This window comes from Eriocheir sinensis, chromosome 3 (assembly GCF_024679095.1).
Source record: "Eriocheir sinensis breed Jianghai 21 chromosome 3, ASM2467909v1, whole genome shotgun sequence".
NCBI classification, from domain to species: Eukaryota; Metazoa; Arthropoda; class Malacostraca; order Decapoda; family Varunidae; genus Eriocheir; species Eriocheir sinensis.
The window spans coordinates 13,553,736-13,573,444 of record NC_066511.1 but is presented as its reverse complement, the minus strand read 5'-3'; the positions used below and the strand labels follow the sequence as shown (position 1 = coordinate 13,573,444).

General features: G+C 45.5%; 1 protein-coding gene across 10 annotated transcripts in view; it reads right to left on the bottom strand.

Annotated features, from left to right (window-relative positions):
* LOC127005350 (sodium channel protein 60E-like) overlaps positions 1 to 19,709 on the bottom strand; it is a 215,815-nt gene that overhangs the window by 157,997 nt on the left and 38,109 nt on the right. For all 10 annotated transcript variants that reach the window (XM_050874196.1, XM_050874155.1, XM_050874170.1 and 7 more), the window contains one exon: positions 4,265 to 4,473. In XM_050874196.1, coding sequence (XP_050730153.1) covers positions 4,265 to 4,473 — 209 coding nt within the window. The remainder of the gene's footprint in view (positions 1 to 4,264; positions 4,474 to 19,709) is intronic.

The window sequence follows — 19,709 nt, the reverse complement described above, 5'->3', positions numbered from 1 at the left end:
TTAACCTCTACATTCTCTTATATGGGTGGTACGTTTGCTTGTCCAGAACGTCACAGGAAAGGAAAAGGATATATAAAGAAGGAGTAACAACGCCAGGAAGAAGCATTGCTCGTATCTATCTCCCTGCCGACCACTTCTACATTCCTTCTGCTTGTTACCTAATTACCATACCTTACCTTAATTACTTTACTTTCTTACCTAATCGCTCTTATTTTTTTGTGCATTTAGAGTATTAAGTCAAGCTAGTTATGTCTCGTATTATAACACATTCTTTTGACACACGATTTAATTTGGTGAAGCATTCCATTCATCGGTGTGGAAGTCAATATTTTACTTATATCTTTATTACCCGTGTGTGTGTGTGTGTGTGTGTGTGTGTGTGTGTGTGTGTGTGTGTGTGTGCGTGCGGGCGCGCTCTCCTTTAAACATTACGGTGCTAATTTCCCGAAAGTTTTGACCGCAGTGTAATGCAACAAAACGGGTAACGAGTCAACAGTGGCCAATCACGAGCCTTCCTGGACCCTGACGTCACGGCTACGTCACGACCTCACGTTTTCTGTGATGGTGTTCCTTGGATGGCAGACTAATAATAACTTAAAAGGAGAGCAAAAAATGTAGATGGCCGGAGAATAAAAGGAATGGTAAAAAATATAAGAAAAATGTAGGAAAAAACACTCGGCTTAGTCATCGTGGAGGAAGACTGCGGAACCGAGCGAGCGAGCGAGTGACCGTCTTGCAGTGAGTAGTCAAATTACTGGAGGGGAAGAAATTATTATCATTATTATTGTTATTATAGGATTACATGTCTCCTGGAATGCCGCCTTGAAAGTCCACACACGCATATTTTTCTTTCTCACGACGCAAATAGTAAGAAAAGGAACGAAAACCCAAGAGGAAAAGGAAAATAATAATAAAACGTATGGGTGGTTTTTAAAAGTTCGGCGAAAGATCAGACTTGGCAAGACTTAGTGACGACAAGAAGGTATACACATGGATACACCACGCATACACCCCCTTACCCCTCACTTCCCCAATCTTCCCCCTTCCCTCACTCCCCCCCGTGCTCTGGCTTCCACGCTCCCCTCCCCCCAATCCTCCCCGCCGCTTACCCCATCCCCTATCCCCCCAGACCCTCCCCTTCCTCTCCCCCTTCTCCTCTCCCCTCCCTTGGCTGTGTATGCATGACCCCGATGACAAACGACGCACCAATATAAAGGCATGCGGACGTACGCGCATGCACACACACACACACACACACACACACACACACACACAGAGAAACCCCCCACCCCCTCCTTCCACCACTCACATCCACACACACAAACACCTTATCCACCCCTATCCAAACCACCCCATCCATCCCTCCCTTCCCAACATACACACACAAAAAAAACACCTTCCCAAGACCCCTCCCCCACCCCCTCAACCCCCTCTAGTGAGCAGCGAGGTACCTAACACTAGCGTTGTAGAGGCGGGGTTCCACATGGCGCACGCTTGTTAATTATGCCCGATATGGATTGTGTCAGGCCATTGCAACAGCTAGGCTTCGGCGGGTTCCATGCACTGACTTATTACCGCCTCCCTGTCTCTGTTATTACCCCTGTTTATTTCATACCTTAATGTAGCCCCGGCCCAGCAGTTTCCTCATATAACATGCAGTGTACCCCCCCTCCATCCTCACTCCCTTCCTGTCCTCTCTCCCTCCCTCTCTTTCTCTCTCTTCCCCCGCCCCGTTTTTTCTTCACCTGCGAGTTTTCTTATTCTACCTGCGCTTGCCACTTACTTGTTTTCATTGATTTACTTACGGTACTTATTTTCTTCTTCTTCTTGTTCCTTCTGCTTCTTCTACTTTCTCTTCCCATTTTCCTTTAGTACTGTAGTTTGATGTTTTTTTCTTCCTATGCGCCTAGTATGCCTCTCTTAGCTTTATGCACAACCTATTTTCTTCTTTCTTCTTCTTCTTCTACAATCTCTCCCCATTTTCTTTTAGTACTGCAGTTTGGTGTTGTTTTCTTCCTACTCTCCTACTTGTCTTAACTTTCTCAGCGTCATCCCTCCTCGGTGTTTCCTAAGGCAGCCACTTTCTTTAATCAGTTTACTTTTATGCTGTCTTTCTTTCTGTCTTCCCTTTTTTATTGCAGTTTGATGTTTCTTCCCATTTACCTGCCTGCCCGCCTACTTCTTGGTTTATTGCCGTCATCATCCTTCAGGCTTTCTCATTCTTTTGTTCTGAATTGCTTTGGTAGTATAAATTAATTCTGTCTTTCCTCTTGCTACAGTTTGAGGTGCCTGCATTCCGTTCTCCCTATTCTTTCTTCCTATCTTCTTTCCTTCCTCTGTTTTTGCTTCTTTCTTTTTTTTCTTTCCTTCAATCCTTCCTTCTCCCGTTCTCCCTATCATTCCTTCCTTCCTCCCTTCTTTCCTTCCTTCCTTCTTGCTTACCTTCTGTCCTGCCTACCTTCCTTTCATCCACCCTTTCTTCCTCCCAGCATACCTTCCTCTCTTCCTTCCTTCCTACCTGCCTGCCTACCTGTCCCTTGTGATCCGGCGGCCCCTCCCTCCACCAGGCGCAACGACCCTTCCATCGAATCTCTCCCCTCCGCCTCTCCCTTCAATGAATAAAGGATGAACTACAAGAACCAGTGGCGGTCGGCGCGCTGCCTCCTCCTGTTTTCCGTTTGGTCTCGCTGCCGGACAGAAACTCGCCACTGCTCCCAACGCGACGGACGAGGCGTGTTTATCGCCTCGTTACGCTTTGTTTCACGCTGGAGAAACAAGAATGTCTGTTAATTCTCGACGTTTTCTCCTCTATGCTTCGATGTGTGTATTTTGTGTGTCGAAATACTGGGAATGGAGTGCGTGAGCTTCATTTTACTATCTTTAATTTTTTTCCAGCCTTTCTTCCTTCTATCTTCTTTCCTTCCTTTCTTCCTCTCATCTTCCTTCCTGCCTACCTTCCTTCCTCCCTTCCTTCCATCTTTTCTTCCTTCCTTCCTTTCTTCCTCATTCCTGCCTATCTTCCTTCCTGCTTACTTTCTCTCCTGCCTACTTTGCACTCTTCCTCCTTTCTTCCTTCCAACATACCTTCCTTCTTTCCTTCCTTCACAGACGTTGCTACATTTTAAAGATTTAGGCAGAGGAGGAAATTCTTCTACTTTTGTAAGTCTACCATGAATATAAACATTTTCACAAATCTGCTTCGCCATGAATTTATGATTGTCGACGAAGGTTAATATGCGATGACGTGTTAGCTTTTCCTATTCAGTCTTGGCAACCCTTCCCACGAGGTCTATGCGAAACAGTTAATATTGGCTTAAAAGATTTATAAAGCCATCTGCCCTGAAATAAGTGACACCGAAATCTATCACCTCTGCATTTTGAGCCTCTTTTCCTCTGAAAAAAGACGCTGCTCTCATGATAAATGGCCGCCATCATTCTCTCCAAGTGGCAGCAGCAGCACTGTTTTACCTCGTTGTTTTACCACACAACCTTTATCTTTACATTACTCATTCAAGAGCTCGCTCACGTGCACGGGCCTATTCTGCTACCCCGGCACGCACACACATTCTCGTATCGTTGCTGCAATGAGGCAAATCAATTACTGAATCTCAAATAGTTTAGTTATTTTTCTGGATTCAATTAAAAGCAACATTCCCTCTTCTTTAAGGGTACTCGATTCATTCTCGTATCGTTGCTACAGTGAGGCAAATCAATTACTGAATCTCAAATAGTTTAGTTATTTTACTGGATTCAATTAAATAGCAAGATTCTCTCTCCTTTAAGGGTACCCAATACTCTGGTTCCTCAATATCTGAAAATTCCGGTCTATTCTTGGGTACGAATCACTTTTTTGAAAAGTCCCCATTTTAGCCCTCGCTCAATCACCTTCCAATTACTTGAAGCACCACAAATCGTGTCCCTCAACTCTTCCCCTTCCCCAGAACATCGTTGTCACATGATCAGCACTTTTAGCTCCTTCATCGGGGCACGCTGGAGCCGACGAACGACTTTCCCTTGTTTGTCCCTCCTTCCATGACAACTATCGAAGAGGAGACATGTTACTTTGATGAGCCACACACACGCACACACACAAACACACGCACACACACACACACACACACACACACAGGCACTTCCCCCCGTCCCCACCTCCACATAGGTACTTGCACCCCCCACACACACTTTGTATTCTGGCCCAGCACGGTTCCCCTCTCTGCCGTGCGCTCCACACAGCACCCCAACACAACAAAGGGCGGGTACTTACTCAGCCTCGGCTACGGTTTCTGTCATGGCGAGGAAGACACAGTTGAGGAGGATGGTGGCCATGACCAGGTAATCGAAGAACTGGTTTGTAGACAGGAAAATGGCGGCCCGACGCAGCGGGTGCCATGGCGAGAAGAGGAACAAGGACTTGGAGGCAGAGAACCGGTGGACATAGTTCTTGCGGAACCTCTTGGACACCACACAGAACGTCTGCAGGAGGGGAGGGAAAAGAAAACGGGCGTTACAATAGTGCTAATAAAAATAGTTCATACGTTTCTTCCTGATATGATGGATTCTAATGATGAGATGTGACATGGCACTACTGAAGGTGCATAGCTAGATGTGTGATTGGTGGTTGTGCTGGTCAGGTAGAGTGAGTTACGAGGGCAAGAATAAGTGTGACATATATTGGTGTGTGTAAAGGGTTTTTGATATAGTTGTTAATGATGAGATATATGACACGACATTCCTAAGGTGGTTGTGGGAACTGTGTGGGCAAGTTGAAGAGTTATATGAAAGTGATGAGTGTAAACGGTTCTTGATAAGGGTTACAATAATGAAAGGTGACATGGTATTCCTGTGGTGGTGGTTGTGGTGACGGTGTGGTGATGGTGAGTTGTGGTGTGGTGAGTTTCAGGGTTACGTGGAGGTGGTGAGTGTAAATGGTGGTGAGTCGTGGTGTTCAGTGAGGGAGGAGATGGGGGCTGGCTAAGCGGTTTTCTGAGTAGTAGTAGTAGTGGTGGTGGTGGTGGTGGTGAGGCAGGAGGTAATGGTGGTGGCTGTGGTGAATAAATTTTGGGTGATTGACGTTATCGAAGCAGCGCTAGGCGAGAAGAGACAGTAGAATTGGTATATTTTTTGTCAGAGAGAGAGAGAGAGAGAGAGAGAGAGAGAGAGAGAGAGAGAGAGAGAGAGAGAGAGAGAGAGAGAGAGAGAGAGAGAGAGAGAGAGTTTGTGTGTACTATATATATGTTTTGCTGTACATTGTTTCATAAAATAACACAAGATAAAACAGGATAATAAGTTCCATTAATTAAAACAACTGAAAAAAACAACAACCGGAATGTATCAACACACACACACACACACACACACACACACACACACACACACACACACACCACTAAAACACTCTCACACAACACCATCATCTCCACCACCACCACCACGCCATTCGACACCTTTAAAACCAACTACCAGTTCATTTAGCATCACTTCCCTCATAACGGCAACCACAACGCACGCGCAACTCACCCCAGCGGCCCACCATTCCGGCAGCACCGCGACCATAACCACCCGTCAACCCGCCCACCCGCAGCACGTCCAGCTTTCCAAACACTCTTAAAACTCGATTCCTCTTTATAGTTTGCCGCCTTTGTATCGCCGAGGAACGAGTGCACGTGTCGGTATTCTCAGACGCATCTACCTCTCTCTCACATTAACTCTTTCCAAAGGCCAAAGAGGAGATCAGTCGAGTTCTAATGAGTGTTGTTAGCGTTCACAGTACAGAAGAAGGCTCAAACTACCACCAGGGTCCTAATGCTACCCCTGGAAAGGCTCAAAATGCCTACGAAAGCCTTGTTAAATATGCGAGCTTGGGAGCCGAAATGTTTAAGAATGTGAACCTAGTACGTGTCGCGCGCTGAAGGATGTTGAGGCGAAACGACATCGAGGTCAGACCGAAGACACATATTTGGCTCCTGTCTATCTGCCTGTCTTCCGGCACGTCGCTTGGCTTGGCTTGGCCTGTTAGGCCTTCCGCAGCGTCTTTACTTTTAATGGAAAAATATATAAGAGAATCGTAAAAGTTGCAGCCCTTCATGAAAAGCCTTGAAATTAGTACAACTTGTGAACAGGTTTTACACTTCGAAATTTCGGGTTTTCCTATATATTTTTATTCTATTCCGATTCTAATCTCGTGTACAGCTACATTTCCTACGTTCTCCGACATGTTAATTGTGTATTCATACTTATTTCAGGCTTTATGTATACCCCTTCAGTGTCAACTAACCTTCCCTTGCTATCCATCCCGCTTTACGATATACATTTCATTCTCTTCCATTCCTTGTTTGGCAAGCTCGCACACGGCAGCATTTTATTATATTTGCACACCGCATTCAGCGCGCTTTGTGGGTTGCTGCCCAGGATAAGAACCATCAAAACAGGATTTCACCCCAATATCGCGAATTTATTACCCTGTGGAGTACAACAATTTTCATGGTAAAACGAGACTTCGGAAGTACTGCATCAAAGGGAGTGCAGGAGATTATTTATTAGCCCAGAAAATGGCGGAATCTGTGCTCAGCGGCGTCGAGTGCATAGGAACGACGCTGAACCCTGGCCCAAGATTCGAGGGAATGAGGCGCAGCTGCTTCGTTCTCTGGCTCAGGAAACTGCCATAACCGGCGGCGAGTCGTTAAATAAGTCAAGCCATTATCGTAACCTCGCCACCCAAGTGTGGTGTGAACAGGAACTTAAAATGAGCCATGAGGTGCCGGCAGCTGTGTCGAAGACGAAGAGGTGACGTGTATTGCCTGCTAGGGCGGATGGGAGGAGAGAGGAGGGCGGAGGGGAGGCAAGCTGTAACGCATTACGATATCAGATGGGACTAATGCAAATCCTACGCGTTTCACTTGGCTTATTCAGTGAGTCTACATGAACATCTGTGCATTCATGCTTAATGTGTGCATGCCTCAGTAAGCATAATGCGTACGTATGTGTAAGTGTATGCTGTTCGATGTGAGCGCGCTAGCATGCCATCCAATCGCGTGTGCTGCTGGTGAGGCGAGATGTTCCATTCTTTTTATGTTTGTCTGGTCCTGTGGCGGTTCCTCAAAGAAAAAAGGAAACTTGCGGGCGCTCGGAACTTTACGATTCGGCAGAGTTGAGGCCGAGGAAATCTCGGGCATGCAAACTGTCTCGGCCAAATGTCAAAGGCTACCGTAGGGCGGAAAGATTCTACCGCCCAGACCTTGCCTCGTGCCACCTGGCTGAGGACGGGAAGAGGAGAATGTGGCCAAGATTTCTGCGGCGACAAAACTAAATTTCTACGTAGATGTGTTGCATTTTGAGACAGAGAAAGAGATAGATGGACAGACAGATAGATAGATAGAAAGAGAATGAGAAAGAGAGACAGAACGAGGACTAACTAACCTAACCTTACTCTCTCGGGATCCGTAGCGGGGTTTCGTCTTGCTCCCCGCCGCCGCCTCCTCCTCCGTCACCTTTTCCCTCCCTCGCGCCAACAGTTCCCGAGGCGGTATAACTCAAACGTTTCCGCGGCACAAATTGGACAGTTTCCCCGCCTCCCGACGCCCTAACGTGTGGCTGCCGCGGGAGGTGAGGACACAACACCCAGGCCTTAATAATGATCCTGCTTAGTCGTCACCGGAGATTAACGATTCCCTCTCCGTTACTTGGCCTATTTTTGTAACAATGGGAGTATGTAGGTAAAGCGTCGTTGTGTGTATACTTCCTTAACGTAAATTGTATTCTATGAACATTTTGGACGACTGTGATGAATAAAAATGGATAGTGTTTTAAATTAATGGTATAACGTCGCCAAAAGAGCAACTTAGTATGATACAACGCTTCTCATCACTAACATATTTTCAATCTTCATGGGTCCCCTTCACACAGACACCTACATCCCCCCTCCTCCCCCACACACAAATAATTCTTTCCAGTGGAGGAAGGGAGAAAATCGGACGCTGGTGGTCTCATAACATACAGTGAGAGCATTGAGTGGGTCGTGGCTCATTTTAAAGGCCAGTCTTAATGATGACAGTTAAATGCAAAAGATGGACACAAACGAAGAGGACGAAGGAGGGTGTGAGGAACAAAAGGGATGGAACAGGACGGGAAGAGAGAGGAAAGCAACGGAACAACGCGGTGAGGAAGAGAAACGAGAAGAATGGAATAGCACTGGAAGAAAGAGGAACATGATGGAATAGCGCGGTGAGGAAGAGGAAGGAGAGAGAGAAAGGGGAACAGGAAAGAAAGCACTGAGGAAAAGGAAAGAGGACGGAGAAGCGCGGGATGACGAGGAACGCAATGGAACAGGGCGGGGAGAAAGAGGAAGGAGGCACAGAAAAGCTCGGGTAGAAAGAGGAACGGAAAGGAACGCAGTGAGATAAAGGAATAAGAACGAAGGAGGGACGCGGGATGACAAGGAACGCAAAGGAACAGCGCGGTGAGAAAGAGGAAGGAGAGAGAGAGCCGGAGACGATCGGGAAAAGAAGTAACGAGGAACGGAAAGGAACGCAGTGAGAAAAAGGAATAAGGCCGAAGGAGGGACGCGGGATGACAAGGAAGAGCCCGTTGAGAAAGAGGAAGAAGAGAAGCCGGAGACGCTCGGGAAAAAGAGAAACGGAACGGAAGAGTGATAAGCAAGAGGAACGATAGGGACGGAATATCACTAGAAAGAGGAAGCAGCATGGTAAGGAAACGGAATGAACGCGTAAAGAAAATAAATCAGGAGTCGATTCGGGAAGGGCTACGTGCGAGGGTACGACGCTGTATAAAGACACGGCAAGCCATTAAGTTCTGGGTCCACGCTGAAATATTACTCCTAAGTGCCGGCAGGTCGTAAACTGTAATTTCTAATCCCGACGTCCGCAAACCCACGCCACTTTCAGATTCTTGTTGGTTTCCTAGGCAATGGTACACGCGTTGGTCCCGGCTTCAGGTTACTTATGACTCGTAAGCATCATCGCGTTGTTATGATAGGAGTTCATGAGGGAAATGAGAAGAATAAATCATCGCATTGCTTTCCTATTGCCTGTATCGTTTGTTTCGTTATTCGATGAGATATATCAGGGAATAGCAAAAGCAGGATCAGCCATATCATTATCATCATTACAATCATCATTATTATTATTATCATTATTATTATCATTATTATTATTAGTTGTAGCACAGCGCCGTTGAAAGGGAAAGGAGCGTGTCATTTGGTCGAGGGAAGAACTGATCTCCAATATTATCTTCGTCTCATTCAGTCAGATCAAGATTTACAGGATTTTCTCGTTCATATCCCGGTAACTCTCCTGTAACTTTCGGGGGGAGTGAATGGAACGGATTCATAACTCTTTTTCGGCATATCTGAGACGGAGTGCGGAGATGAATGGGGAGTCGGCTGCGTGAAAGTGTGATAAAGGGGATGGAAGAGAGGGAGGGAGAGGGAGGCGACGAGAGTAATATCATTTAACGTAAGAAAAAAATATAGAAAAATTTGAGTCGATAACATAGGACAGAGGAAATATATCTTTAATTTTTTTCCTCCGGGACAGGACTACGGAGACGGAGGGACGTTCACATCTCGCTTCCTTTCTCTGGGATTAATCCTGTGACGGTTCTGCAGCGCCATCACGAGATTATTCCAAAGGCCGACACATGAGACGCTCCCACGAACCGGCCACTACGCTGATCCATCTCGGGACACAGCGCCCATAGTAACCTTTATCCCGAGAGCACTTAATAACTATCCCCGCTGGAGGCCAATACACGAGAGGCTTCCAGGAACAGGCCACTACATTGATGCACCGTGGGAAACAAAACCTGGAGTCACCTTTACACTAAGAGCATTGCATAACGTTCCCTCTGGATGCCAACCCGCCGGGGAATGATACGTCTCGGGTGTCCCTATCTTGTAAAGAGCTTAACCGCGCTCACTCCCCCTCGTAACCTTTCCCCAGCTTCTCCTCAAGACTCAAGACTCACCGACACCTCCTTTTATGAACACAGTGAGTAGTTGGGGGTTAATGCACGTCACATTAAGAAATCTAACAAACATACTGAATTACTTTGCCTTAGTCTACTCTTTCCTTCCTCTCTGTCTGGCTATCTGTCTCTCTGTCTGTCTGTATGTGCCTGCTTGTCGGTCAGTCTAGTAGTCAGCCTATCTATCTGTCTGTCCGTCCGTCTCTCTCCCACACACACAGACAGTCAGAGATAAATACAAATACACAAACAGTAAAAGAGAACATACACAAAATGAGGGACCTTGTCAGCTTCGAGGCTCCCGACAAAGAGTTTCCACCTACACCAGTGACAAATGGACCCTCTGTCACGTTAAAAGGGAGACTCACAAAAACACGTCTTCCCTCCCTCACTGGAACTCAAAACACCGAGGAAAGAGAGCGAGCGAGAGAGGGAGAGAGTAACCCCAACAGATACACAAACCTTTTTCTTTCTCGCCCTCTCTTTTACCCCGTAAAGGATATATGTACAGGGCAAGAGGAAGGAAGGAAGGAAGGAAGGAAGGAAGGGGCTGGAAGTAATCTTTCACCGTGTTATTCATCGTCCCGTCAGACCTCGAAGCTATGAGTGTCCGTCTGTTGGCCTGGCTCGGTCGCTGTGTTGCCTGACGATCCGAATACACACCCACCAACATCGCCCGAAACAGCTCCTAATCTCGCCCTTGATCGATTGATACGCCTTCACCTCTATTACCTCCACTGCCACCACCATCACCTCCGTCATCATCATCACCACCATCATCATCATCTCTGCCCGCCCACGTTACTGCAAGCTGCATCGTCACCCTCGCTGTCTGCCCCAATGTTAGATGAAGGAATGACGGAGAGGCGATCAACAGACGAAGGAAAGTATCAAAAGGACAGAAAAATAATGTTGTAATAAAGAATAGTTATATCCGTCCACGTTACTACCAGCTGCATTATCACTCTCGCCCTCAAAGCCACTGTCAAATGTAGAAATAACGAAGGAAAGTGAACGAAGTATTAATGGAACAGAAAAAAAAAATATAATAATGAAGAATCGTTATCACAGTCGTCTTAAAACTACCTCCAGCATCATCACCCTCGCTATCAAAACCAATGTTAACTTTAGGAATTACGAAGGAAAGTGAAGGAAGTAGTAACAGAAAAGAAAAAAAAGAATATTATAGTGAAGTAACGTTGTCTCAGCCCTCTTTACTATTACAAGCTTCATCACCAACATCAAAAAACGACGAAAGGGACAGTGAGGGAAGGGGGGACGAAACTGAAAAGACAAACTATCATACTTATACTTAAATGCTTACTTCTGATGGCTAATTAGTGGCTGTAAATTTCACGGTGAGGCCCATTGAACCCATAGAAGGTGTTGGCGAAGTTAGAACATATATAAAACACTAATACCTAATACCACGAGCTAAATGTTTTCTTCAAATGGTTAGTTGACGTCTGTATATGGCACGGTGAGTCCCATAGAAGGTGTTGGCGAAGTTAGAACGTATATAAAACACTAATATTTAATACCACGAGATAAATGATTCTCTGATGGTTAGTTTAGGTCTGCATCTAGCACGGTGAGGCCCAGAAAAGGTGCCGACGAAGTTAGAACACAAAACACCAATATCTAATAACAAAAGCCTAACCCGAATTCTAAAGTACTGCTGACTAAGCCTAAATGTTCGCCCACACATCAATCCTTTCTCTCTTCCCCTCTCTCCCAAGGGTTATTACTCCCCCCCCTTCTCTCTCTCTCTCTCTCTCTCTCTCTCTCTCTCTCTCTCTCTCTCTCACTCACTCTCTCTCTCTCACTCTCTCTCTCTCTCTCTCTCTCTCTCTCTCTCTCTCTCTCTCTCGTCACTAGCATACGCTCACCAAGTAGACAAGCGAATATTCAGTAGAACGTAGAATAAGACAATAGATGAAGACAACCAAGAAAAGACAGCGGCAATATCTTCCCAATATTCACCAAGACTCGTAAGACAAACTATTGGATAAGCGCCTTTTCTACCTTTCTCTCTACCTCTCTTTCTACTTTTCCCTCCATCTTTCTCTCTACCGTAAAGGACAGGTGCCGCATAAAATATCTTCCTCCCAATATTCACCAAGACTCGTAATATTGGGCAAACTGCTTAAGATAAACGTCTCTCTCTCTCTCTCTCTCTCTCTCTCTCTCTCTCTCTCTCTCTCTCTCTCTCTCTCTCTCTCTCTCTCTCTCTCTCTCTCTCTCTCTCTCTCTCTCTCTCTCTCTCTCTCCCTCCTCTCTCTCAGCCCAGCATATCCACTTTGGGCCAGGTTCGTGCCGCCCCCTGCAAGATGGTTGTTCCTGCCGCCAGGTGGTGCGGCGAGCCACGCGTGTTGGGCCCTCAGTGCCGCCTCTCCCGCCCTCGGCCCCAGTAATTGAAGAAATGGCCCCGACGTTTAGAAGACAAAGCCGCACGGTTGTTTTATTTACTTGTTTCTTCCTTGCTGAAAGTGATTCGCTCATTCTGGGTATTATTTTAGTTTCATAGTTCGTTTTATGCGTGTTTCAGGATCTTTGTTAACTGTTAAGAAAGAAGACACGGTTGTTTTATTCACTTGTTTCTTCCTTGCTGAAAGTGATTCGCTTATTCTGGGTATTATTTTCGTTTCATAGTTCATTTTATGCGTGTTTCAGTATCTTTGTTAACTGTTAAGAAAGAAGACACGGTTGTTTTATTCACTTGTTTCTTCCTTGCTGAAAGTGATTCGCTTATTCTGGGTATCATTTTCGTTTTATAGTTTATTTTATGCGTGTTTCAGTATCTTTGTTAACTGTTATGATAAAAGTTTGTAGTGTAAAACGAAGACACGGTTGTTTTATTCACTTGTTTCTTCCTTGCTGAAAGTGATTCGCTTATTCTGGGTATTATTTTCGTTTTATAGTTTATTTTATGCGTGTTTCAGTGTCTTTGTTAACTGTTAAGAATGAATAGTTTGTAGTAGTGTAAAACGAAGACACGGTTGTTTTATTCACTTGTTTCTTCCATTCTGAAGGTGATTCGTTACTTACTCGTGTTAATTTTTATCTTATACTTTATTATTGCGAGTTTCATTATCTTACATGTATATGGTATCTTCGGTAACTTCTAAGAATGAAAAGTTTGTAGTATTAAACAATTAAAGCAAATTCATAACACCTTTCAAAGCGATTCTCCTTATTTTTACCTTAACTAACTGTATGATATATTCCATATCAGGTGTATTTCGTACCCTTGACAATTTTTATTATTTAAGCTTTTCTCTACTAAACGATTTTTTTTACAGCAAAGGAAACAGCACAAGGGCACACAAAAAAGGAAACAATAAAAAAAAGCCCTCTACTCGCTGCTCCTGTCACTATCAAAACGACGCTTCCTTCTGTGCATTTCATCTAGACGCATAACATTTCTCGTTAACTCTATTTCATGACCGAAGAACATGTAACTATTGATTATTAGACGTCTTTGGAAGGAGGGAAGCCGTGAGGGGCCGTCGAGCAGGCTGAAAAGGGAAGAATAGACGGGAACGGGGAAGGGGAATCCGTCACTGATGAGCAGCGCGCGGAAGGGGTCACGAATAGGATTTACGACTGTGTCCTTTTGTGGCGTGAGAGGGAAATATGGAAGACAGGAATGATGGCGGGATGACAGGGATGACGAATGTGAGTCATGAGTAAAAACTGTCAGCGGGTGAAAAGGGGAAAAGAAGGAGGAGATAGATTAAAGCTGATATCAGGTTATTTGAGGCTCGCTCGCACCTCAGGATGAAAAAGAGTCGCCGTGTGGAAAAGTTAGTGTGACTCCGACGTAAAGATTGTCAAAAGGCGGATAAGGGGAAGGGACAGGAGATTGATGAAGGCAGATATGACCTTATATGAGCCTAAAAACGGAGTGGAAAAGAGGGAAAGGTGGATAAAAGATCTGACCCGAGAGACATTTGATTGTAGGGTGTTATGAGCCTCTCTCTGCCATGATCTGTCTCCTCCATGCACACGGGGCGCGACCTTGGCCCAACCCTAAAAAACATCCGACATGAATTTCCACAGACAAGGGTAAAGTTGGGTCAGGTTAGGTTAGGTTGGAGTAAGTCAGTGAATGGTTTAGTTAGGGAAAGGTTGTGGTGTTAGGTCATGTTAGAGTAGTAAAAGACTTACACGAAAAAAGCACCTTAAACCTAGAAATTTTACCAGAGTTTAACGAGCCTTTTTATTTTTCATTTTCTGTATATTTGTTTACTTTCAACTGTTTTCTTTGACGTAGAAAAAGACAGAGAAAGGGTACAACACAACTCCTCATTGGTGGAACTCTACAAAGAAACAAAAAACAATCAACGAAACCCCCCCCAAATATACATCATAATTATTTGTCACCCGTAATGAAGGGGGGGGGGGGGGGACCCATATCTCACTTCCCGTAACGAGAGGGAGTCAGGCGCTGCGGCAGAGACCCTCAACAAACCCACAAAAGTCTTAAGTCTACGTCTGCGGCAGGAGCCCCTCAGACGCGTGACCCGCCAGACACTCAGGACTAAGTGGAACTTCCTTGTTTATTCCTCCCTCGCGTTATGGCCCCTGCGCCTCGCCCTCAGGGACACCAGACAGGACTGACCGTATTCCTGGATCACGGGAAAGGAACAATACCAAGAACGAGGCGGTTAAATACATCCATTGGTGCACTGGAACATAAGGAGGAGGAGGAGGAGGAGGAAGGGGACGCGGAAGAAGAGGAGGAGGGGGAAGAGAAAAATACCTATATCTCTAGGGTGTCACTACAAGCAAACAAAGAACCAACAAACATGCACCACCACCACCACCACCACCTCCACTATTATCGTTCTCGCCACAACTCAAACGTCTTAAGCCATCCGACAAAGGGCTGTGTGTGATGTACGTGTATGTATGTGTGTATGTATGTTTGAGTGTGCGTGTGTGTGTGCGTGTGTGTGTGTGTGTGTGTGTGTGTGTGTGTGTGTGTGTGTGTGTGTGTGTGTGTGTGTGTGTGTGTGTGTGTGTGTGTGTGTGTGACAGTCCTCCTCCCTCCCTCCTTCCCTCCTTCAAATAAAGCCATACGATGATGGAACATGACAAAACGTAAGGGGTGAAACTGAAGCGGAATGATAGGCGGCGGCGGGCAAACCTTGGGCGTCGCTATTATGTTTTTTTTGTCGTCTTTGGAATGTTTGATCTTCTTCCTGATGGTGTTGAGGGCCGGGTGGTAGTGGAAGTGGTGGTTGGTAGTGGACGTGAAAGTGGCAATGGTGAGGAAGATGATGATGATGGTAGCAGGGATGGTGATGATAACGGCTAACGGTCACGAGTACGATGATGATGATGATGATGGTGATAATGACGAATGGTGATGGCCTAGAAGCTTATTACAACGACCATGATGATGAACTTAACGACGAGAATTAGTGACTGAAGCAGTGGTTACCGTAGTAAGAATATAGGTAGTAGTAGTAGTAGTAGTAGTAGTAGTAGTAGTAGCAAAAACATCAGCAGCAATATTAGTAATAGTATTAGTAGCAGCAGCAATATTATTATTATTATTATTATTATTATTATTATTATTATTATTATTATTATTATAATTATTATTACTAATATTATTATTATTAGCAGTAGTAGTCGTAATAGTCGTAATAATAGCAGTAGTAGTAGTAGTAGTAGTAGTAGTAGTAGTAGTAGTAGTAGTAGCGCAATAGCAGCAGTATTAGTAGTAATAGCATTAGTAATAGCGTCAGCAGTACTAGCAGTAGTCATGGTCGCGGCAGTAGTAGTAGTAGTAGTAGTAATAGTAGTATTAGTAGTGGTAGTAGTAGTAGTAGTACTAGTGGTGGTGGTGGTGGTGGTGTTGGCAGTGCAGGTGGTGGAGGAGGAGGAGGCAAGGAGCAAGGAGGAGGGCCGGGCAAGCGTGGAGTCGGGGCGTGGAGGGCGAGGGGTACGGGGAGTGGCGTGAGGGAGGGGCGGAGGGTCACCTGCCAGCCCGTGCGTCGAGCTGCCCGCGTACTGGGGGTCAGGCGGGGTTCTGTGGGAATCAATACACGAACAAGGTAGGCATCCCCGACACCAGCTGGAAGGAGGAGAAGGAGACTTTCCTCCTTCTTTTCCCTGTCCTTTCTTTCCTTCCCTCCTGCATTGTCTCCACCTCAGTCTCCGTCGTCTGTCTGTCTGTGCATATCTGTCTTGTTGTCTCTTTGTCTGCCATGCTATCTATCTAACCTTGCATTTTCTATTTTTCGGGAGTTATTTTTATACTATTTTTTGCCTCTGTCTAATCTATGCACCTCCTTTAGTCCAGTCTGCGTTTTGGGCTGTATTTTTTGTTATTTTTTCGGATGTGGGATGAAATGATCCTCTATCCTTTAATATCGGGCCCCTCCAGCCCTATACACGTCCCACACGCACACGCACACTCACACTCACACACACACACACACACACACACACACACACACACACAGTAACAAACTCTGCTTAATTCATCTTTCCCTCACTTCTCTCTCTCCACATTTTTTTGGCCCCTCCTCTTCAACCCTTTTTTCCATCCTTCTTCCTCTTCTCTACTCCACCAATTCATCTCGCAGACGCCAACTCTTCTCTTTCTTGTCCTATGAAATAGTGAGGACCAGAGCAACGAGAGGAGGAAGAGGAGGAGGAAGAGGAAGAGGAGGAGGAGGAGGAGGAGGAGGAGGAGGAAAAGGAGGAGAAGATTCGTACATTCTTTCATCTTCCATTTTTGTCCCAAGTAATTTAGTTTCCATGCGCTGACCCAGTTTTTTCTTTTCTTTTCCTGGATATCAATTTTTCTGCGTCTGTGTGTGTGTGTGTGCGTGTGTGTGTGTGTAAACCTGTCCATCGTAATGTAATCAACTCTACTTTTATTGCATCCACTGTGTCTTAATTTACTTCTCTCTACTCCTATCCGTTTTATTTTTTATTTTTCCCAGTTTCTGCACGGACTGACCTATCTCTCTTTTTTTGTTCACTCTTTCTATCCTGAATCAATCCCTGACTCGCGCCGCCGCCGCTCCGAAATGGGTGCGCGAAAGTATAAAACCGTCCATAAAAAAATATATATATACGGTATACATTTGCACATAAAAGTATAAAATCTGTGCCCGGAGAACTGAGCGAAGAGACGAGAGAAAAGGGAGTCTAATGCATTTTTGAGGAGGCGTTAAAGCAATCAATGCACGGCGCAGCAACAAGTATATACGCCCAAAGAAGAAAGAAAAATAACGAGGAAAATGAAACGCTGCGGGGCCAGAGAAAACAACAGCACTTGGCAACCCCACCATCAGCCCCTTGCACCCCGATATTCCCCGATTCCTCTTGCATGTTCCCCTCCCCGACACGAACAAGGCTTCCGTGTATATATATTGAAGATTTTTCGACGGGACTGGGTAATTGGAGGATGGCGTGCGAGGGGCTCCACACGCTGTACTTCACCCGTTCACCTCGGATACAAGACTACGGATAGCTGGACTTCGATGCGTCCCTCACCCATCTCATCACGGGGCCCTCAAGTGCTTGCCTACGGTTTGGGGCGACTCACACTTCTCTCATCGTCGTGGCAACTTCATCCACTTCACCCCTTCGCCTCGGATACAAGACTACGGATAGGTGGAGTTCGATGCGACCCTCACCCATCTCCTCACGATGTCCTCAAGTGCTTACCTACACAGTCTACGGTTTGGGGAGACTCTCACTCCTCTAGTTATCGTCATCGCCGCCACTTCATCCGCTTCAATATCACGGGATCGTCACAGGCCTATAGACAGAGCCCGCAGTCCAAATAAGATTAGTGGAATACTCGATCTCCTGATGCCATGACCTACAGGTAAAGTGTTCACGGGGCTGGAAGGCGGACAAGGGGCAATCATGGCGGGACAGGTGACCAGAAGACGAGACACACACACACACACACACACACACACACACACACACACACACACACACACACACACACACACACACATAGAGATAGCCCCTCCCCCATACACACAACCTCTTCCCCTCCCTACTCTCCCACCCAGCACACTATCAAAGAAAACCGACCCACAAAACAACACTGACCACTGAATAAAACAGCCGATACCTACTTATCTGCCGATGAGGGACAGCACACCACATGCAACTACACACTTTCCACAACCCGACCCACCTAGTAAGAACAGGGCATAAACTATGAGTGTGACCTACTTTTCTATAGAAGGACGAGCACCTTCTCCTCTCCCTCTCCTCCCCCCTCACACACGCACACATACACACACTCAAACACGCACAAAAAGACAAGATAACGAGGGAACGGGGTACGAGGGACACGCAAAACACACGAGCACGGCCGAGGCGGGGCAGGGCAACTCCTATTATCAAGCTCAAGGGTGTGGGGGAGTCTCATTAAGGCCCGACGCTGCTGAGCTGTGACCCATTAGGCACACATGAACCACAGCTGCCTTGCCTTGCCTTACTCTCTCTCCTCCTCCTTGTCCCGTCCCCTTCCCCCTTCTCCTCCTCCTCTTCGTCCTCCTCTCCCTCCCACCTCCTCCACACCTGCGTGATTTTATGGCCGGGTTCGAAAAGCAATACCCAAGTTTTATTAAATAGTTTTCGACGACGGGAAAATTTATATCATTCCCTCCCCCCTTCCTCTTCCTCCTCATGACTCTGCTGAATGTCCGAGGCTTTCTATCTCCAGGCGCGGTATGTGAAAAAAAAATATGCTCATGGATTCCTATAGATTATGCTCTAAGTTTCGTTATTAAGATTCTGTATCGGAATGGGTGAGGCTTTCCATCCCCGGGCGCGTTACAGTAAAAGGGAAAATATGACGGTCTGGTTTTATGGATTGCTTCAGGTTTTGCTCTGTATTTCGTTAGAAGTATTTCACATTAAAGCTGCTGAGTTTCGTCTTTTTCGCTTCCTGATTTATCACGCCATTAACCTTCTTTCTTTCCTCGTGCTAAGAATAAGAATTAACATTTAAACCTCATGAATCACAAATGGTTTTGCTTTCTATTTCCTTTGTATGGTTCTATATGGGAATATTTTACGTCTAAGTTGTTGCGTTTCGTCTTTTTCGCCTCTGAACTGACCACGCCATCAACATCTTTTTGCGCTAAGAATAAGGATTAACATTTAAATCTAATTAACTACTGATGGTGTTGCCTTCTATTCCCTTACTAAGATTCTATTTAGGAAGTGCTCGTCGCCTTATTCGCTTCCATGTTGGTCACGCTATCAACATCTTTTCACGCTAAGAATCAACTTGTAATTTTCATGAAATACAAATGGTGTTGCTTTCCTATTTCATTAGTAAAATTTATATAAGATGTGTTTGTCGTTTTTTCACCCCCTAACGGATCACGCCATCAACATCCTTTTACGCTCAGAAAAAAAAGAAAATGACATGAAGATTAAATAACATAGAAATGACGTTGGTTTCTATTTACTTGATAAGATTCTATATAGGAAGTGTCCGACGCCTTTTTCGCCTCCTAACACATCACGCCATCAACGTCCCTTCACGCTAGGTAAGAATTAACATGGAAATGAAAAAAATTAGTAATAATGTTGCTTTCAATTTCCATAGCAAGATTCTATATCAGAATTGTTCGTCGTATTTTTCGCCCCCTGGATGATCACGCCATCAACATCCCTTCGCGCTAAGAATAAAACATGAAAATCAACTATACACGAAATGGTGCTGC